Source organism: Gobius niger (assembly GCF_951799975.1).
Source record: "Gobius niger genome assembly, chromosome: 1".
NCBI classification, from domain to species: Eukaryota; Metazoa; Chordata; class Actinopteri; order Gobiiformes; family Gobiidae; genus Gobius; species Gobius niger.
In genome coordinates this window covers 74,045,589-74,067,661 of record NC_136852.1, presented here as the reverse complement: position 1 = coordinate 74,067,661, position 22,073 = coordinate 74,045,589, and the positions used below count along the sequence as shown (strand labels likewise).

Below are 22,073 nucleotides of genomic sequence, written 5' to 3'. Positions count from 1 at the left end.
TTAGCCAAGAGGAAAATCCAAATATATTTAGTGTTAACAAACATTCTCCTGCTTGTCAGTGTAGCAGCCGACTCTTCTGCCGTCACGCTGTCGGTTAAAGGTCTGATAAACCCGCCTTTTCATCGTATTACTTCCACGTTATAGAGCTCCGCAGTCCCGCCTCCTCTCCATAGACCCGCCTCCTCTCCGCAGTCCCGCCTCCTCTCCGCAGTCCCGCCTCCTCTGCGGTCCGGAAGTAAAACCCCCCTTTGCTTTGAGACCGATTTGGAATAAAGTCTTTAACTCTCGGGCTGAATCCGGCTCTGTGGTTCTAAAGCGACCGCAAAGTCAGACGCAGGTGAAAAAAGCACGTCTGATCCATCTAGTTTACAAAAAAAATACAATTCAACCCCTTAACTCCCACCTGAACCGAGCACAGTTTCTCCAGATTGGCTTTACCTCAGTCCAAAAGCTTCTGGAAAAAAGCTGTGAAAATAGCGACAAAACTGAGACGAAAACAATGATGGAAATGTGACAAAAAAGTGACGAAAAATTGATGAAAAAGTGGCAAAAATGTCACAAGAAATTGACAAAAAATGGACGAAAAAATAACAAAAAATGACAAAAATGTGACAAAAAACAAACAAAAATTTGATAAAATTTGACGAAAAAAATACAAAAATGTGACAAAAATGTGAATAAAAAAAAAATACAAAAAATGATAAAAATTTGACCAAAAAAATGACAAAAAAATGACAAAAAAATGACAAAAAAATGACAAAAAAATGACAAAAAAAATGACAAAAATGTGACAAAAACATAACAAAAAATGATAAAAATTTGACAAAAAATGATAAAAATTTGACAAAATAATGACAAAAAAGTGATAAAAAAATGACAAAAATGTGTCAAAAAAGAATGACAAAAATACAAAAATGTGATAAAAATGTGATAAAAATTTGACAAAAAAATGACCAAAAAAAATGGCCAAAAATGTGATAAAAAATTGACGAAAAAATGACAAAAAAAGTTACTAAAATGAGTTGAATACCCAAAAAAAAAATTATGGAATAACATCTGATGGCGTGAGGAAAAAGATCCTCTCGGTTCAGGCGGGAGTTACAAGTTTAACTGCGAGCCTTCGTCCTAGAACTACATTACCCAGGATGCTCGGGAGTCCCATGATCTACTACGAGGCTTTTGATTGGTGGAGCTTCACGTTCCCACACGTGTTTATTTATTGTTATGTAGACGACATATTATAAACAATGTATTCAAACATAAAGCAGGCAGATAGTGGACGTTTTATCCAGATCTGACACTGAGAGGAAGAAAAACGTCAAAAATTTTTCCCAACGATCCAGTTAACCCCTTAACTCCCACCTGGACCGAGCACAGTTTCTCCAGATTGGCTTTACCCCAATCCAAAAGCTTCTGGAAAAAAGCTGTGAAAATAGCAACATAACTGAGACGAAAACAATGATGGAAATGTGACAAAAAAGGGAGAAAACATTGATAAAGAAGTGTTGAAAAAATGACAAAAATGTGACAAAAAATTTATTAAAAAAAGACAAAAAATGTGACAAAAAATGTGACAAAAAATGACAAAAAATTTATTAAAACATTTATTAAAAATGACAAAAAATGAGCACAAAATTATTAAAAAAAAGACCAAAAAAAGACTAAAAATGTGACAAAAAATGACAAAAAATTTATGAAAAAAAGACAAAAAATGTGACAAAAAAGTGACAAAAAATTGATGAAAAATTGACAAATAAATTACAAAAAATTTACAAAAAATGACCCAAAAAATGACAAAAAGTTACAAAAATGAGTTGAATACCCAACAAAAAAATGATGGGAAAAAAATCTGATGACGTGAGGAAAAAGATCCTCTCGGTTCAGGCGGGAGTTAAGAGGTTAAACAAAACATCGATCATTTTTATTTCCATTAGCAGATTCAGATTGTTTAATAGTGAAATAATACAGAACTTGTGTCTGCAAAGTAACAGAAACTGGCCGTGTTTGCTGAAAACCTGGTTGCCTCGACCAGCGGGCGCGATGTCGCAAAGGTTCTTGGGATACGGAGTTTCTATCGTCAGGAACAGTGTTAACTTCGTCGACTAAAATATTTAGTCTTAATTTTAGTCAAAGTGATATTTTTGTGACTAAAATTGGACTAAAACTAAATTAAAAGTTTCTCATGAGACTAAAACTGTGACTTAAATGTCCAGATATTTTAGTCGACTAAAATAAGACTAAATAAAAATGAAAAGGAGAGACTAAAATCATCCAAACTTGTATTGAGCGTCTGAAAGAGCCTCAGATCATGTAAATCCTCTGCCAAAGGATCAGCTCTGAGCTTTGTTCATGTGGAGCAGAAACATGAAGCAGAGGAACAACATTAAACATGATTATAATGAATATTATAAATATAAGTCGACTAAATGAGTCTTAATTTTTGTCGACTAAAACTAGACTAAAATTTAAACGTTTTCTTTTTTTGACTAAATCTTCAAAAGACTAAGACTAAAATAAAATATGTTTTCAAAATGAACACTGGTCAGGAAGTGAATGATGTCACAGATGTACCTTTGCCTTTTCTTCAACATTAGCTTTTGCGGTGACGTTAAACTCTTTATATTTGAATTTTTGGGGAAATCGACGGTCGTGTAGACGGGGTTTTTTTTTTTTGCTTCCGGACCGGAGCAACAGGACTGCAAGGGGGCGGGACTGTGGAGCTCTATTGGCACTGGATGGATTCTCCTGTGTTTGTAAAGTCTGATTATTCACAAAGATAGAAAACAGGGAAGCTTGATGTGAACAGTGGAAAGTGGCCCAGTGGAAAGTGGCCCAGTGGAAAGTGGCCCAGTGGAAAGTGGCCCAGTGGAAAGTGGCCCAGTGGAAAGTGGCCCAGTGGAAAGTGGCCCAGTGGAAATGTGCCTCCGTCCTCAGCCCTGACGGCCACACAGCCACATACACGATCAGAACAGACTGGGCTCCGGTCCACCCCCCGGCGGGCTGATGTTCCAGCTGTGTGCGGGGTCCTCTTGTGCCTGTGGTTGCATGGGGAGTGTGGTCCGGGCGGATGCGGTGCACTGTGTGTCCTGTTGGGAGCGCTGTGGTGTCCCCCCCCCCCCCCCTGACTCTGTCCCTGTGTGTGTTCTGGACATGTCATCTGCAGCCTGTAGCCGCCCTCCTCCTCTCTGTCCTTCTTCACTCTGACCATGCTGACCTCATGCTGACCTCTGACCCACATCTGCACTCTTCTGTTGCGAGTAGTGGTGCTTTTTTCTTTCCTTCTTTTCCTTTTCGGGGGGGCGGTGGTCCCGAGGAGCCCGCCGTGCGTAGTGGAGGTCGTGTTATCAGCACCCACTGGGCGGGGGAGGTGTCACTCTGTCTCTCCGCTGTCCTGTCTCTGACCTGTCCCTCTCGGACCTGCCCTTGTGCCCTTGAGCCTTGTGTGTGCATGTGCATGAGCTGTGTTCGGGGCCCCGTGTCCCCCCCCCCGGCGTGGGGGCATGAGCACGCCGGGGGGGGGTCACTCACTGCACGGCTGAGGAGAGTGCACGCCTGCATGAGCTCTACTGTTTTCTACGATGTCACGATCTGAACAAGGCGACGGCGACGCGTTCCGGAGACGCCGTTTGTCGAGTCCGACGCGGCGTTTCATTCGACGCCTTTAATCGTGAAGAGAAACGTGTTCGGATTTTATCTGAGCTGTGCTTTTGTGGAGAACTTAGCGTTTGCTCCAGTACATTACAAAGGTCCCGTAAATTCTCTAATACTGGCCTGTGTTTCATTAGCGGCCGGGTCTCTGTCAGAGGCCGGGTCTCCGTCAGAGGCCGGGTCTCCGACAGGGGCCGGGTCTCCGACAGAGGCCGGGTCTCCGACAGAGGCCGGGTCTCCGACAGGGGCCGGGTCTCCAACAGAGGCCGGGTCTCCAACAGAGGCCGGGTCTCTGACAGAGGCCGGGTTCGTGGCTGGCGGAGGCAAATTAAAGCCAGTCTCTAAAACAGGCCGGGGCTTTTATTAGAAACTATAGCAGTAGAAATATTCCCCATGTTAGGAATTTGTCTCATACTGGTGTAAATGAAAACTCACGTGCAGGAAGTAACAAACTGAACCCGGGCCGAGGGGGACGCTGCGGAGGAGCTGATCCGAGCGTAACTTTGACACAGATTTAGCCACTTTTCAAACCTCCTGTGACGATATTTGGAAACAGGGCAAACAAATGTTGTGTGACCCTCCAGGGTTTTAGTAAAGTCTCCATCGCGTCTTCAAAGCACGTCCAGCTGCTCCGTGTGCAGGTCAGTCCCACGCCTCAAAATAACTCCTCCCATCAGCGCGAGCGTCTCGTCTTCTCTCGGGTCAGTCTCATGATCGATCACAAACACAAACGCTCCGTCTAAACTCGCCTTTTACACGAGATAACAACAAATAATCCGGTCCGGTAAAAACGAAACAGAAACCTGCAGTGACACTGATGTCAAAGCTCCGCTAACAGCAACGAAACACTTCCTGTTGTCCCGACAAAATAAAAGGCGTCAATGTTCCAGGAGAGGGTTTGAAATGTTAATTAATAAATGAACCTAATATTTTAGGAGCAAATGGACACAAATCTCGTTTTTCTTCGTTTTCCTGGTCGTCCGTTTTGCTCAAATAGAAATAAAGGCCTGTCTCTAGTTGTGGCCTGGTTCCAATAAAGGCCTGGTCCCAGATGCCCTTGAGTAAATAAAGGCCCCGGACTATATTAGAGCATTTACGGTAAATATCACACTTTCTACTCCGCTACGTTTCTTTAAAGGCTCCAAAGAGAACAACACAAGTCGGCTACGGGATTTGTTATATTTCAGCCTTACAGTAGAAACATAGGTGGTGCCTGCAGCTGTACTGTCAATGCCGCGGGCTCACCACAAGGAACAAGGTTTGTCCCTCTACTTATCGTGAAAGTACAAAACGGTTTGTACAAGTGATGTGAAGTTCGATTCATTTCCCTGACTCGAATTAGAATGAATCACTCACTGAAGCGAATCGGGTGTTTTGAGTCGTTTGATTCAGTGAGTCGGCTCTAAGAGAAGCCTGTACTTTTCTCAAATCTCAGGCACTAGAAGAGGGATTTCAGAGAAGACAGAACGAACACATTTGAAGAGATTAGTTTCACCGAAATGTAAGGTGTTCACAGTCGGATTACTCGTTAATGACTGTATTTGTTCCTGGTTTCCATCCAAGACCACGGACAAAGCCACACGTGTTTTGTTTATCACCATGAAGAATTTATGTTTTATAACCTGGTCCTGCGAATCAGAGCCGTGGGAGTTAGGAGGCGCTGAGGGACAAAAGTTACCCCCAAAATACTTTTTCTGTGCATAAATCCTATTTATTAACCTCTTAACTCCCGCCTGAACCGAGAGCATTTTCTCCAGTTCAGCTTTACCCAAATCCTGTAGGCCAGTGTAACGCCTCATTTGAAAGCTAAGACCTACAAAACTCATCGAAATTGATCTTTTTCCTCACGTCATCACATTTTTTTCCATCTTTTTTTGGGGGGGTTTCAACTCATATTTTTGTCTTTTTTTCTCTTTTTTTTGTCATTTTTTGTTCTTTTTTTTTGTCATTTTTTTGTCATTTTTGTCACATTTTTTGTCATTTTTTTTGTGCCAAAAATGTCACTTTTTTTGTCATTTTTTTGTCATTTTTTTGTCTTTTTTTGTCTTTTTTGGTCATTTTTTTGGTCATTTTTTCGTTATTTTTTTCTATTTTTTTGTCTTTTTTTGTCACATTTTGTAATTTTTGTCATTTTTTGTTCACATTTTTTGTCACATTTTTGTCAATTTTTTTGTCATTTTTTTGTCTTTTTTTGTCTTTTTTTTCGTCCCATTTTTTGTCATTTTTTCGTCATTTTTTCGTCACTTTTTTGTCAATGTTTTCTCACTTTTTTGTCTCATTTCCATCATTGTTTTCGTCTCAGTTTTGTCGCTATTTTCACACCTTTTTTTCCAGAAGCTTTTGGATTGGGGTAAAGCCAAACTGGAGAAAATGTGCTCGGTTCAGACGGGAGTTAAGGGGTTAATATTGCCTGCAGTTCACAAGCTATCCACCAGGGTTCCCACGGCCTTGCTGCGAATACACCTGGATGGTTCTTGTGAGGTTCCACACTTCCATCTGTAATCCATTCTAAAGTACTGAGTGATTCCTAAAGCTCCATTTTAGTCCCTTATTTTCATCCACCGAACACCCTTGAATGAGACCGTTTTTGGTTGGAAATCCTTCGCTTACCTTGTCCTGGTCCACTTGATGGTTTGGGGTTAGCTCCTCAGTCCAAACACAGAGGTTCAGACTGCTCATTCTCCCGCACTAAAGAACTCTGAGAAGATCCGGTTCCCTCTGTGTTGTGGAGGAAATGTGACCAGTGTTAAACGCAATCTTACAAACGTGCCCAGCTTGATTACCAACACCTGCAGGTTCCTTCGTGCATGTGTACCAGATAAGTGCAGCTGTGTTCAGGCATTTTTGAGCTTGGAGATGTTTTTGTTTTCGTTTAATGAATGCATCTTGCACCTGATTTACCGTGCGATTTTGGAAACGGAGGGAAAGAAAAGACGAGAAAACGCATTTCGTCGACCGTGTTTTCTGCACTTTAAGTTACTCATTTGGAAACTGTATTCACATCAAATTACAGTTTTATCCATGAATCTGATCTGACGTCAGAAGAAAATTGGAAACATGTTCTAGTGTTGCTGATTCCCATGGGCGACATTGGGTTTTTTAACTTGTCAAGAGGAATAGGGTTTGTACAAGTGCGATTCTCAAATAGGCTGTAAACAACTTATAAAAGCAGCGTTCTTTTCATAGGTGTCTGTCCCCCTGTTAGAACATCATACTGAGCTTTATCTTGGTTCCAGGTGGGTTAGTTTACTCACTCCTGCCCTCGAGGCTCAGAGGAAGTGGGACGAGGGGCTTGTAGGTCGCTGGGTCTGACAGATCTGGGTGTAGCATCGGTAGTTCTGTAGGGCAGGTTTGGGTTAGACACGAGGTCTGATACAGGATACTGGCAGCCTGTAGGAGTGTCCTGTAGGAGTGTCCAGTAGGTGTGTCTTGTAGGAGTGTCTTGTAGGAGAGCCCTGTAGAGGTGCCCTGTAAAAGTAGAAGAGCCCTATAGGAGTGTCTTGTAGGAGTGTCTTGTAGGAGAGACCTGTAGGAGTGTCCTGTAGAGGTGTCCTGTAGGAGAGCCCTGTAAGAGTGTCCTGTAGGAGTGTCCAGTAGGAGTATCTTGTAGGAGAGCCCTGTAAGAGTGTCCTGTAAAAGTAGAAGAGCCCTGTAGGAGTGTCTTATAGGAGAGCCCTGTAGGAGTGTCCTGTAAAAGTAGAAGAGCCCTGTAGGAGTGTCCTGTAGGAGAGCCCTGTAAGAGTGTCTTGTAGGAGTGTCCAGTAGGAGAGTCCTGTAGGAGTGTCCTGTAAAAGTAGAAGAGCCCTGTAAGAGTGTCCTGTAGGAGTGTCCTGTAGGAGTGTCCTGTAGGAGAGCCCTGTAGGAGTGTCCTGTAGGAGTGTCCCATAAAGATGTCCTGTAGGAGTATCTTGTAGGAGAGCCCTGTAAGAGTGTCCTGTAGGAGTGTCCAGTAGGAGAGTCCTGTAGGAGTATCTTGTAGGAGAGCCCTGTAGGAGAGCCCTGTAGGAGAGCCCTGTAGGAGTGTCCTGTAGGAGTATCTTGTAGGAGTGTCCAGTAGGAGCAGCCTGTAGGAGAGCCCTGTAGGAGAGCCCTGTAAGAGTGTCCTGTAGGAGAGCCCTGTAAGAGTGTCCAGTAGGAGTGTCTTGTAGGAGTGTCCAGTAAGAGCAGTCTGTGATTCCGAGGTGTTCTCGACCACAGGCCTGGATGATCCTGGAGAAGTCTGGGGCAGCAGACGTCCCTGTGAGTGGGAGCGCTGACAGCCTGGTGCATGCTAACAGCCTGAACATGAACCTGCCTGAGTGCCAGACGAATGCATGCTGTGAGCGCGTGTGAGGAGCATGTCTCTGGATGAAGGTTGTTCTGGAGATCTTGGGTCCGGCTGGTGGCAGAGCACAGCAGCATGCTCGCGCAGCACCACTGCACCATCAGCTGATCCAACCTGACCCTGCCTAAAGCTACCCTGAGCTCCTGCATCTTTACTCCTGCCCTGATTGTTCCATGTGTCCCCGTTGGCCCCCTGCCCCCCCAGATGGCCGGCTCCTGGGCAGGGGCACGTCCCCCCCCAGGGATGAGGTGCTATGGGGTGGTGTAGGGAGTGAGGCGGGGGGCCGGGTGTCAGTGTGCCTCTCTGTGTCTCGCTCTAGGTTACGGGCTTGCCCAGGATGAGCTCCTGTCCCCCGCGTCCATGCAGTACAGCCTGCCCTCACCGCTGGGAGCTGAGCCCTACTGGCAGGAAGTGTCCAGCATGGACTGTGCGCCCATCGCCACCACAGAGGAGGACACCCTGATGGAGATGTCAGACGTGCAGGTGTGGCCCTCAGGAAACAGCCCCTCGCTGGTGCAGGTAGAGGACTCTTCTCTGGAGTGCAGTAATGCCGACGACTCGGAGGGCCTGCTGGGCCTGCCCTATGGCAGCCTGGGGCGACCTGCCAGCCAGGCCAGCGCTGCCAGCGGTGGGGGCGTGGGGCTGAGCTCCATAGAGCTCCCGGAGGATGACTCAGAGATGGGCGCAGACTCGCTCACCACCACCACTCCAGGCTCACTGGGCGGCACCATCGCCGGCATGAGCCTAAACTCCATGGGTCAGGGGTCAGAGAACAGCTCGGAAGTGTCGGCGCTGACGGGTCAGACTGCAGACGGAGGAGGAGGAGGAGGGACGCCGGGCTCAGAACAAGGATCTCTCATTACAGGACAGCAGAAGATCTACGCTCGCCTGAGTGAGTCTCCTGGACTCAGCTGTGTGCCTGATCGCAACGGAGACAGGTGAGAGTCACTCCACCGGACACGGTACAGTCGCTCCTTTTCACATCATTCAACATGTTCTCTCAATCCAATCCACGTTATTTATATTCACCTTATTCCGCCCCGCCCACTTTTGCCACTTTTTGCGTTGTTTCGGCACCTCGTTGTCCAGACACTTCCGGTCGAGCGCGAAGCCCGTTCACTTTAACGGAGAACGAGGGAAAACCTTCTCCGCTCAAATCTGACGTTTAGTCGATTGATTTGTGTAAAATGCACCGACATGTCGACACTGCAGCGTTTCTCAGCGCGGCCTGAAAATGGCTTTGTTTTCGTGTAGTGACTGATTTTATGTGGACTTCTCCAGCCCCATGTTACCACATAGGAGAAAAGGGGCGGGGCACAATTCATGGCGGCGCCCACGCGAACCTCCGGAATAAGGTGAATAGCACATTTTATAAACACGTGTTTCCAAAGTGCTGCACATAAAATCGGCAATATAGGAATAAAAAAATAACTATATATAATAAAATCAAGTGAAACCAAACTATACATTCAGCTAAAACGATAAAATAGTTTAAAACATGAATAAGATGCAATAAAAAAAAGAAGTTTAATAAAATTGTAAAAACAATAAAAGAAAATAAAAGACACGAGAATAAAAGAGATTTAAAACACTCCAGGGTTGGGGCCGTTTGGACGTGGAGGGGCAGAACGTTCCACAGCTTAGAACGCTCTGCCCCCTCTGGTTCTACAGTTCGTCTGAGGAACCACGAGCCGGATCTGGCCCTCAGACCTCAGACCGCGCTGGAGAGTAAATGTGGACGAGGTCTGTGAGGTACTGAGGGGCCAGTCCATTCAAAGCTTTAAAAACAAACAATAATTCTCTGTTTATCTGACCTCCCAAACCCAAACCCAAACCCCATCTTCAGGACAAATAAACAACACACAAAACACCAAATAAGACTGACTCTGCCTGCCCGTCTCTCCTCCCAGACACCAGCAGAGGGCGCCGCACTGACCGCTCTCTGTTTGCAGGTGTAGTAACAGTAACAGTGGCACTGGCAGTGGCAGCGGCAGCGGCAGCGGCAGCGGCAGCGGCGGCTCCTTCCTGTCCTACCTCCAGGAGCAGACCGGTCAGCCCTGGACCCCGGTGACCGACCCCCAGCCCTGGGTGGGGTCTCAGCCCAAAGTGAGGCAGGCCATGGAGGGCATGATGACGGCGGTACGGAACGCCATGGACGGAGAGCACATGCCGCCGGAGGCCCTGCTGCAGCCGGTGAGGGACATGGGACACTCGGAGATCCTGCAGGGACACTTCAGAGGCACGCAGCCGTTTGAGAAGGGCCTGGGCTTCCCTCACAGAGTCCCCGAGCTCCGGGCCTGGGACGACATGCGTCTGAAGGGACAGGTACTGCACACAGACACCTCGCCGACGCTTGCAATTCGTAGTTTTTAAGATGGCATCACTGGAAGGGCGGTTCACATGTCCTGACGGGGTTTGTTTTTAAGGAATCTTATGAGAATGGAAGGACTAGAAACTTTGCAAAACCTCCTGCAACTATTCTGGTGACGGTCATTCCTCTGAACCGATCTGATACTGATGCGGTATCGATACCGGTGTCGATACTGGTCGTTTCATTTGGGTGAATGCATTTCCATAAATATACATTTCTACATTTTTACGAGGAGAACTTCTGTTCACTGCTATAGATCGGCCTTGAGCTGTTGCCACCGCTCTATTAAAGTGTGATCACTCTGCTCCTCTCTCTCACACCTCCTCTCTCTCTCCCTCTTCTCCTCGCTCTCTTCCACTTTTCCTCTCTCTCTTCTCCTCTCTCTCTCCCCTTCTCCTCTCTCTCCCCTTCTCCTCTCTCTCTCCCCTTCTCCTCTCTCTCCCCTTCTCCTCTCTCTCTCCCCTTCTCCTCTCTCTCTCCCCCCCTCTCTCTCTCCCCCTTCTCCTCTCTCTCCTCTCTCTCTCCCCCTTCTCCTCTCTCTCTCCCCCCCTCTCTCTCTCCCTCTTCTCCTCTGTCTCCCCTTCTCCTCTCTCTCCCCCCCTCTCTCTCTCCCCCTTCTCCTCTCTCTCTCCCCCTTCTCCTCTCTCCTCTCTCTCTCCCCTTCTCCTCTCTCTCTCCCCCCCTCTCTCTCTCCCTCTTCTCCCCTCTCTCCCTCTTCTCCTCTCTCTCCCTCTTCTCCTCTCTCTCCCTCTTCTCCTCTCTCTCCCTCTTCTCCTCTCTCTCTCCCTTCTCCTCTCTCTCTCTCCCTCTCCTCTCTCTCCCTCTTCTCCTCTCTCTCTCTCCCTCTTCTCCTCTCTCTCTCTCCCTCTTCTCCTCTCTCTCCCTCTTCTCCTCTCTCTCCCTCTTCTCCTCTCTCTCCCTCTTCTCCTCTCTCTCTCCCTTCTCCTCTCTCTCTCTCCCTCTTCTCCTCTCTCTCCCTCTTCTCCTCTCTCTCTCTCCCCCTTCTCCTCTCTCTCCCTTCTCCTCTCTCTCTCTCCCTCTTCTCCTCTCTCTCCCTCTTCTCCTCTCTCTCTCTCCCCCTTCTCCTCTCTCTCTCTCTCCCCCCCTCTCTCTCTCCCTCTTCTCCTCTGTCTCCCCTTCTCCTCTCTCTCCCCCCCTCTCTCTCTCCCCCTTCTCCTCTCTCTCTCCCCCTTCTCCTCTCTCCTCTCTCTCTCCCCTTCTCCTCTCTCTCTCCCCCCCTCTCTCTCTCCCTCTTCTCCCCTCTCTCCCTCTTCTCCTCTCTCTCCCTCTTCTCCTCTCTCTCCCTCTTCTCCTCTCTCTCCCTCTTCTCCTCTCTCTCTCCCTTCTCCTCTCTCTCTCTCCCTCTCCTCTCTCTCCCTCTTCTCCTCTCTCTCTCCCTTCTCCTCTCTCTCTCTCCCTCTTCTCCTCTCTCTCTCTCCCTCTTCTCCTCTCTCTCCCTCTTCTCCTCTCTCTCCCTCTTCTCCTCTCTCTCCCTCTTCTCCTCTCTCTCCCTCTTCTCCTCTCTCTCTCTCCCCCTTCTCCTCTCTCTCTCTCCCTCTCCTCTCTCTCCCTCTTCTCCTCTCTCTCTCCCTTCTCCTCTCTCTCTCTCCCTCTTCTCCTCTCTCTCTCTCCCCCTTCTCCTCTCTCTCCCTCTTCTCCTCTCTCTCTCTCCCTCTTCTCCCCTCTCTCCCTCTTCTCCTCTCTCTCCCTCTTCTCCTCTCTCTCCCTCTTCTCCTCTCTCTCTCCCTTCTCCTCTCTCTCTCTCCCTCTTCTCCTCTCTCTCTCTCCCTCTTCTCCTCTCTCTCCCTCTTCTCCTCTCTCTCTCCCTTCTCCTCTCTCTCTCCCTTCTCCTCTCTCTCTCCCTTCTCCTCTCTCTCTCCCTCTTCTCCTCTCTCCCTCTTCTCCTCTCTCTCTCCCTTCTCCTCTCTCTCTCTCCCTCTTCTCCTCTCTCTCCCTCTTCTCCTCTCTCTCTCTCCCTCTTCTCCTCTCTCTCCCTCTTCTCCTCTCTCTCCCTCTTCTCCTCTCTCTCTCTCCCTCTTCTCCTCTCTCTCCCTCTTCTCCTCTCTCTCCCTCTTCTCCTCTCTCTCCCTCTTCTCCTCTCTCTCTCCCTCTCCTCTCTCTCTCTCCCTCTTCTCCTCTCTCTCTCTCCCCCTTCTCCTCTCTCTCCCTCTTCTCCTCTCTCTCTCTCCCTCTTCTCCTCTCTCTCCCTCTTCTCCTCTCTCTCCCTCTTCTCCTCTCTCTCCCTTCTCCTCTCTCTCTCTCTCCCTTCTCCTCTCTCTCTCTCCCTCACCTCCTCTCTCTCCCTTCTCCTCTCTCTCCCTCTTTTCCTGTCTCTCCCCTTTCCCCTCTCTTTACCCCTTCTCCTCTCTCTCTCCCCTTCTCTCTCTCCCTCTTCTCCTCTCTCTCTTTCCCCCTTCTCCTCTCTCTCCCTCTTCTCCTCTCTCTCCTCTCTCTCCCCCTTCTCTCTCTCCTCTCTCTCCCCCTTCTCTCTCTCCTCTCTCTCTCCCCCCTCTCTGTACCTCTTCTCCTCTCTCTCCCCTGCCCCCCCTCTCTCTCTCCCCTGCCCCCCCTCTCTCTCTCCCCTGCCCCCCCTCTCTCTCTCCCCTGCCCCCCCTCTCTCTCTCCCCTGCCCCCTCTCTCTCTCCCCTGCCCCCCCTCTCTTTCCCCATCTCCTCTCTCTCTCTCTCTCTCCCCCCCTCTCTTTCCCCCCTCTCCTCTCTCTCTCTCTCTCTCCCCCCCTCTCTTTCCCCCCTCTCCTCTCTCTCTCTCTCTCTCCCCCCTCTCTGTACCTCTTCTCCTCTCTCTCCCTTCTCCTCTCTCTCTCCCCCCCTCTCTCTCTCTCCCCTCTCTCTCTCTCTCCCCCCCCCCCTCTCTCCCTCCTCTCTCTCTCCCCCCTCTCTGTACCTCTTCTCCTCTCTCTCCCCTGCCCCCCCTCTCTCTCTCCCCCTCTCTCTCTCTCTCTCCCCTTCTCCTCTCTCTCCCCCCCCCCTCTCTCCCTCCTCTCTCTCTCTCCCTCTTCTCCTCTCTCTCCCCTGCCCCCCCTCTCTCGTGTTTTGTGAATCAGCAGATTGCACCACTGCTGTGTCAGGTTTAACTCCTCTGTTGACGCTCCCCTAAAGCGCTCACAGCCGTCTTAAAGATGAATGAATTGGAAAAACAAAGCCGTTCACAGAAATGGGTCAGAAATGCACTCACCCAAACACACAACAAACACCGCAGCCCAACATGGGCACGAGCACCATGTGGTGACAAATATAGCTGCCTCCTGCTGTAACCTGAGCCAGAGCCGCCTCATTCCCACTGTCAGCTCCAACTGTCACCCTGCAGCAGAGGACACAGTGTCAGGGGGACACGGGGGGCACTGGGGGGCACTGGGGGGCACTGGGGGAGGGACAGGATCTGCTGTTGTTTCACTAACATTGCTTACGTGTAAATGCACTAAAGGGTTTGTGATCATTGCCTTCGTGAGCATCTTGTATCATGAAGTGCAGACTTTTAGAGTGTGATCCCAGTGTCCATTGCTGTGAAGCAGTGGAGCTGGTGGTATTTAAAGAGCAGGGGTCACATGGTTTGGAGAGAGGGGGTGTGAGCGCCAGTCTGGGGGGCGCGGTGCTTCTGCTGGGCGGACGCCGTAGAGGGAAGGACATAGCAGAGGAACGGGCTGCTCCTGGAGGACAGTATGAAGTGAGAACCTCACGTCTGTCTGTGAACCTGAGCTTTTGGACAGAGAGAGAGCGCAGCCATGTGGGCCCTGGTCACTGAGCTGCTCTTCAGCTTCGTGCTGCTGGCCTTCCTGGTCATCAGCTGTCAGAACGTGCTGCACATCGCCAGCGGCTCGGTGCGCTCGCTGCTCACGTACGTCCACAAGGCTCTGGACCACGAGCTCGGGGAGGGGGAGGGAGTGGCCGACGAGGAGGAGAACGTCACCACCAGAGTGGTGCGCCGCAGAGTCATCCTCAAGGTACTTCACACAGAGCAGTCCGTGTGGGTCCGTGTGGGTCCGTGTGGGTCCGTGTGGGTCCGTGTGGGTCCGTGTGGGTCCATGAGGGTCCGTGTGGGTCCATGAGGGTCCGTGAGGGTCCGTGTGGGTCCGTGTGGGTCCGTGTGGGTCCGTGTGGGTCCGTGTGGGTCCGTGTGGGTCCGTGTGGGTCCATGTGGGTCCGTGTGGGTCCGTTTGGGTCCGTGTGGGTCCGTGAGGGTCCGTGTGGGTCCGTGAGGGTCCATGTGGGTCCGTGTGGGTCCGTGTGGGTCCGTGTGGGTCCGTGTGGGTCCGTGTGGGTCCATGTGGGTCCGTGTGGGTCCGTTTGGGTCCGTGTGGGTCCGTGTGGGTCCGTGTGGGTCCGTGAGGGTCCATGTGGGTCCGTGTGGGTCCGTGTGGGTCCGTGTGGGTCTGTGTGGGTCCGTGTGGGTCCGTGTGGGTCCGTGTGGGTCCGTGTGGGTCCATGTGGGTCCATGTGGGTCCGTGTGGGTCCGTGTGGGTCCATGAGGGTCCGTGTGGGTCCATGTGGGTCCGTGTGGGTCCTTGAGGGTCCGTGTGGGTCCGTGTGGGTCCTTGAGGGTCCTTGAGGGTCCGTGTGGGTCCGTGAGGGTCCGTGTGGGTCCGTGTGGGTCCGTGAGGGTCCGTGTGGGTCCGTGTGGGTCCGTGTGGGTCCGTGAGGGTCCGTGAGGGTCCGTGTGGGTCCTTGAGGGTCCGTGTGGGTCCATGAGGGTCCGTGTGGGTCCGTGTGGGTCCGTGAGGGTCCGTGTGGGTCCGTGTGGGTCCGTGTGGGTCCGTGTGGGTCCGTGAGGGTCCGTGTGGGTCCGTGTGGGTCCGTGAGGGTCCGTGTGGGTCCGTGTGGGTCCGTGTGGGTCCGTGTGGGTCCGTGAGGGTCCGTGTGGGTCCGTGTGGGTCCATGTGGGTCCATGAGGGTCAGTGAGGGTCCATGTGGGTCCATGTAGGTCCATGTAGGTCCAGTGCTGAGGATATGTAGCATAACAGGAGGGAGCTCTACAGTGCTGGACCTAGATTACTTCATTCTGATCCAAGCCAACCTAATTCAAATGTGTGTCATGGCTGACCCTGTGCTTTTGGCAAAGCACCTCACCCGGGTGCTGCCTGGTAATCAGAGAGGCCACAGCTACAGCAGCTGACTGAGGGACAGAACTGTTGGTTTCATTATTCCTAAATGAACACTGAAACTTAACAACAACACAACGTTTTCTTCTGATTAACTGTATATATGACATTTGTAGTGTCAGCCTTTGGTGTAATTTGCACTTTTGTGTCTAAAACTGTGTGTGGTGCCCGTCCTGCACGGTGTTTTTGTTGTGGTGGAAGCAGATTCTTCCTCACACCCCGGTCACGCAGCAGAACCAGGAGGAAGAGTCGTCTTTCTGCACCGTGGAGAAATGAGCTGCGCAACCATATAGTGTGACAACTTTGTGTTTATCGAACAAATTACGCCATAGTTCACTGAGGCATTGACCGCGCCCTCCCTGGTTTAAAGGAATAGTCCACCGTTTTTACATACTGAGATATGTTCTTACCTTAGCTTTGACGAGTTCTTTAGGACCTGTCTGATCTTCCCCCGTACCTTCAGTCACGTAAACACAGCGCAGACGGCGTTAGCATTTAGCCTCTCCCTCTCTCCTCTATAGCTCCAAAACAGGTCAAGATAGAAGCTACCAAGCTCTCCACGTTTTCCCTATTTAAATATGGTTACGTGTTATGTGTGTGTTACGTTTATGTGTAATTATACTTTGTAGTGGAACACGTCGGAAAACGTGGAAGAGCTTGGTAGCTTCTATCTTGACCTGTTTTGGAGCTATAGAGGAGAGAGGCTAAATGCTAACGCCGTCTGCGCTGTGTTTACGTGACTGAAGACACGGGGGAAGATCAGAGAGGTCCTAAAGAACTCGTCAAAGCTAAAGTAAGAACATATCTCAGTATGGAAAAACTGTGGCCTACTCCTTTAATACTTTCTCTACTGTAGATAAATAGTTTGGTAAAACAGTAGACACAGTTTGTCTTTGACACGCTACAAAAGTACAGGGGAACTGGTGCCATCTGAAAGTGTCTGCACTGTGCTTCTCTTTGGTTCTATCAATAGCAGGTGGACTTAAAAATAAACAATGTATCTACAATTAGAAATGTTGCTAAGATGCTTTAATGAACTCTGCAAATACCAGGCGTTGTTGTCACCACTGAACAACTGCTTAAACAGTTGCAACTGTGCAAAATCCAACTCTCGAAGCATGTTGACCTGAGAGTCTACAGCCTAAAGGCCAGTATGAGTTTTGCTCCCAAATCAAGAACAGACTGACAAAAGTCTTAAATGACATAATAGAGTCTTGTTCCATCATAGGGCCTGATCCATCATAGGGCTGTTCCATCATAGGGCCTGGTCCATCATAGGGTCTGGTCCATCATAGGGCCTGATCCATCATAGGGCCTTGTCCATCATAGGGTCTGTTCCATCATAGGGCCTGGTCCATCATAGGGCCTGGTCCATCATAGGGCCTGTTCCATCATAGGGCCTGTTCCATCATAGGGCCTGGTCCATCATAGGGCCTGTTCCATCATAGGGCCTGTTCCATCATAGGGCCTGGTCCATCATAGGGCCTGGTCCATCATAGGGCCTGGTCCATCATAGGGCCTGGTCCATCATAGGGCCTGGTCCATCATAGGGCCTGTTCCATCATAGGGCCTGTTCCATCATAGGGCCTGGTCCATCATAGGGCCTGGTCCATCATAGGGCCTGGTCCATCATAGGGCCTGGTCCATCATAGGGCCTGGTCCATCATAGGGCCTGATCCATCATAGGGCCTGGTCCATCATAGAGTCTGGTCCATCATAGGGCCTGGTCCATCATAGGGCCTGGTCCATCATAGAGTCTGGTCCATCATAGGGCCTGGTCCATCATAGGGCCTGGTCCATCATAGAGTCTGGTCCATCATAGAGTCTGTTCCATCATAGGGTCTGATCCATCATAGGGCCTGGTCCAAGCAGTTCTGCGCTCAAAGGCCGGTCATCATGGCGCGGTTTGCAGGAATTTAAAGCGTGTTTTCACCATGTCATTCCTCCTGCTGCCTGCAGAGGGAGCTCCAGGCAAAACGCTAACCAATCATAAAACTCAGTGTTAAGGTACATAAAAATATCGCCTCATTTATACATTAAATCTATGTCAACTGGAGCTAAATACTGGGGGAACCAGATGTTTACATACACTTTCTAAAAACATTTTTTCTCAGTGTCTGACATGAAACCAGAATTAACTTTTACTTATTTAGGTCAGTTAGTAAATTATTTATATTTGCTAAATGCCAGAAGAATGTGAGATAGATTTTTTAGATGTATTTTTTTGTCCAATACAAATAATGAATTAATTGTGTTTCCCAAGAAAGGTTTCATGTGTTCACGTGTTTCCAGGGTGAAGAGGCGGATAATCTCCCCGGGGAGCAAGTGAGCGAAGAACACTTCACAGACGAACACGGAAACATCGTCACGAAAAAGGTCAGACATCCCATAATACTCCTGAACACCCCATAATCCAGGACTCATGAACATCCCATAATACTCATGAACATCCCATAATACTCATGAACATCCCATAATCCTCATGAACATCCCATAATACTCATGAACATCCCATAATCCTCATGAACATCCCATAATCCCCATGAACATCCCATAATACTCATGAACATCCCATAATACTCATGAACATCCCATAATACTCATGAACATCCCATAATCCAGGACTCATGAACATCCCATAATACTCATGAACATCCCATAATACTCACGGACATCCCATAATACTCACGAACATCCCATAATACTCTTGAACATCCCATAATACTCATGAACATCCCATAATACTCATGAACATCCCATAATACTCAGGCTGGCAGTGACAGAGATCACTCACTCACACACTCACGTCTTTCGTTGTGATCGTCTCGTATTTTTGGTTGGTGCTTTTGGCCTGAGGACAGTTCTGTTTAAACGGCCGAGGAGCAGGAAGACACTGGAGCTGTTCTTTTGGGACTCTTCTGAAGAAGAGTTCTCAGCTCTCAGTCGTCCAGGTGTTTTGAGGGCTTGGCACCGTTACATTTTCTATACCAGGAATGGAAAAAAATGGAAACAAAATGGAATAAATTGGGGCGGGGAAAAATTGAGAAATTGGGAAAATATTGGCAATAAAAAAGAGAGACAAAAATGTGACAAAAATTGGAAAAAAAATTGGAATAATTGGGGGGGAAATTGGGAGAAATTGGGAAAATATTGGCAATAAAAAAGGAGCAAAAATGAGGGAACATTTTGGGGGTAAAAAATAAAGAAAAAAATTGGGGAAAAAAATGGAATACTTGTGGGGAAAAATTGGGAAAATATCGGTAATAAAAAACGAGCAAAAATGAGGGAAAAATTTGGAAAAAAAAGAAAAAATAAGAAATAAATATGAAAAAAAAATTGAATACTTGGGGGAAAAAAAGGAGAAATTGGGAAAATATCGAAAATAAACAATGAGCAAAAATGAGGGGAAAAATTGGTAAAACAAGAAAAAATGGGGCAAAAATAAGATAAAGAAATGGGGAAAACATTGTGCAATTTCTTGTTTGTGAAAAAATAGGGTGAAAAGTCATTTGTTTAATGCTGTCCCTGAACCAACAGCATCAGCATCAGAACTTGGATCTAAAGAGAGCAGCTGATTAAAACTGTCCAGCCCAGTTCAGGTTCCGGTGTTTTCCGTCCCAAACCTGCTCCAGGTTCTGTCCTGTCATCGGCCGACGCTGAGCCTCCCGCTCCGCTCACACATGTGACTTTATTTTCATTATGATTTTGCCTGATTGTGACGCCATGTTTTGTTTCTCCCCCCCCCCCCCCCCATGCGTGCCCGGTCAGACTGTGAGGAAGGTGGTGCGGCGGGGGAAGGGTGAGGAGGGGGGTCAGGACATGACAGTGGACGACCCCAATGAGCTGGAGATGGACACGGAGCAGTACATGAGCTACGCCATCCTGGGCCGGGACAGCAGCAAGGTGGGCAAACTGACGGGGCCTTAGCCGGGACCCCCTGCCCCCCCCCCACACTCCTACGTGTACTGGAGAGAGGGGGGGGGCAGTCAGCGCGAGGGGCAGTGAGCGCAGGGCGGGCAAACTCAACTTCCGAATCCGAAAATGTGCCAAATTATTATTATTTTATTATTGCCCTTTATTTAACCAGGATAGTCCCACTGAGATTAAGAATCTCCTTTTCAGGGGAGTCCTGGTCCCAGAGGGGAATCTATTGTACATGTTTTTATTATAAAGACATTTGAAAAAAAGCATCAAGTGTCGTCTGGAATTTAAAAAAGAAAATTGTTCAAAAGTTTCCCGTTTACTTTACTTTTAAACATGGAAAAAAAATGGTCAAAAAATATGACAAAAATATGATGAAAATGTGACAAAAAATGACAAAAAATGGACAAAAAAACAACAAAAAATGTGACAAAAATGTGACAAAAATTGTATTAAAAAAAGACAAAAAAATTGCCAAAAACTTTGACAAAAAAGTGATGAAAAAATGACAAAAATGTGACAAAAAATGGACAAAAAAACGACCAAAACTGTGACAAAAATGTGACAAAAATTTTATTAAAAAAAGACAAAAAAATTGCCAAAAACTTTTACAAAAAAGTGATGAAAAAATGACAAAAATGTGAAGGTGGGGGTTAAGAGGTTAAAAGTATTAAATTTGCCTGAATAACTGAATGACTTAGTTCGACCGGCGCGAGCACCAAACAAACAAATAACAGTTAGAAAAAAAACGTGTTACGGTAAAACCACATAACTGATAGATGCCAATATTTTCTCTCCATCCAGTGAGCCTCCTCGTGGCACTTGGGGACGAGGCCGCGGACGCAGAAAGTCCAAAGATGACTCTGGATGGAGAGAGAAATGTCGGCATCTATTATGTGTGTGTGATGTAACAAACATCTGTAAACATCTGTGTGTGACGGCTGGAAATAAAGTCAGTCAAACACATGTAAGTCACACTGTCATGTTTCACCAGAGCGCCCGGACGACTGAGAGCTTCGTGATAAACAGGAGATCCCACAAAAGAACAGCCAGGAACAAATCTAACATATGATTAACCTCTGAACCTGTGCGGCTTTACCCAGATCTAAAGGTTCACAGCCTACAGGCCAGAGTAAGGGTAAAAGTAAAGTGTTTTTGTGGCTTTTTTATCTCCTTTTTCTCGAGCTTTCGTGGCTTTCTTGTTGATTTTTTGCAGCTTTTTTATCACTTTTGAGTCGTGTTTTTCCCACATCATGGAAGTGTTTTTGTTGCTTTGTCTGTTGCTTTTTCCATCACGCTTTAGTCGTGTGTTTTTCCTGCTTTTTATTGTGTTATTGTTGCTTTTCCGTCACGTTATTGTCGCTTTTTTGTTGCACTTTCATCCTTGTTTTCATCCCGACTCATTTCCTCGTTATCCAGAGTGTTGCTGATTTATGGAGATTTTTTTTTTAAACTCATGCAGTTCTTATATTTGAAGAGTTTCGTGACGCTAGGCTAGTGCTAGGCTAGTGCATGTCTATGGTATCAGCTAGCCTGCATTAAAAACAGTGTGACCCGCTCCACAGAGCACCTGAGGCAAATCACTTATAACACCAGACTAACCAGATAAAGAATCATGTTTGGAATATAACTGACCTGCATCACAGGAACGATCGCATTTTCAGGGACTATTTTCCAGCAGATCACTCCGCCGCCGCGTAGCTTATACATCCACGAAGCTGATGCTGCTCAAATATAAGGTATTTTAACCTCTTAACTCCCGCCTGACCCGAGCACATTTTCTCCAGCTTTACCCCAAATCAAAAAGTTTCTGGAAAAAAGGTGTGAAAATAGCAACAAAACTGAGACGAAAACAATGATGGAAATGTGACAAAAATTTGATAAAAAAAATGACAAAAATATGACAAAAAAAGACAAAAAAATGACAAAAAAATGACAAAAATGTGACAAAATGTGACAAAAATGTGATAAAAATGTGACAAAAAATGAAAAAAATGTGACTAAAAAATGACAAAAATGTGACAAAAAAATCACAAAAAATTGATTAAAAATTGACCAAAAAATAACAAGAATGTGACAAAAAAAGTCAAAAATCTGATTGAAAAAATGACAAAAATGTGAAAAAAAGACAAAAAAAATGACAAAAATGTGACAAAATGTGACAAAAAATTGATAAAAAATTGACAAAAAAATAACAAGAATGTGACAAAAAAAATGTCAAAAATTTGATTAAAAAAGGATGAAAAAATGACAAAAATGTGACGAAAAATGACAAAAAAATGACAAAAATGTGACAAAAAATGACGAAAAAATGACAAAAATGTGATAAAAATGTGACAAAAAAATGACAAAAATTTGACTAAAAAAAATCACAAAAAAATGACCCAAAAAAATGACAAAAATTTGAAAAAATAAAATAAAAATGAGTTGAATACCCAACAAAAAAATGATGGAAAAAAAGAATCTGATGACGTGAGGAAAAAGATCCTCTCGGTTCAGGCGGGAGTTCAGAGGTTAAATGATTCTCTGGACACAGACATTTATATGGTTAGTCTGGTGTTATAAGTGATTTGCCTCAGGTGCTCTGTGGAGCGGGTCACACTGTTTTTAATGCAGGCTAGCTGATACCATAGACAGATAGCCTAGCATTAGCCTAGCGCCACGAAACTCTTCAAATATGAAGTACAAAAAAA

The 22,073-nt window shown here is 47.3% G+C and overlaps 2 protein-coding genes across 2 annotated transcripts in view; both read left to right on the top strand.

Moving 5' to 3' along the window:
- LOC306960690 (ankyrin-1-like) overlaps positions 1-22,073 on the top strand; it is a 222,220-nt gene that overhangs the window by 190,934 nt on the left and 9,213 nt on the right. Inside the window, exons 40-43 of the mRNA XM_079553166.1 lie at positions 8,292-8,910; positions 9,955-10,297; positions 17,752-17,835; positions 19,228-19,362. Of these exons, the coding sequence (XP_079409292.1) occupies positions 8,292-8,910; positions 9,955-10,297; positions 17,752-17,835; positions 19,228-19,362 (1,181 nt within the window). The remainder of the gene's footprint in view (positions 1-8,291; positions 8,911-9,954; positions 10,298-17,751; positions 17,836-19,227; positions 19,363-22,073) is intronic.
- Positions 13,984-14,409, top strand: LOC306977452 (uncharacterized protein; the record flags this gene model as incomplete). The annotated part of the gene is made up of 1 exon (XM_079575766.1): positions 13,984-14,409. The coding sequence occupies exon 1, from the start codon at positions 14,086-14,088 to the stop codon at positions 14,407-14,409; it is 324 nt and encodes a 107-aa protein (XP_079431892.1). The 5' UTR covers positions 13,984-14,085.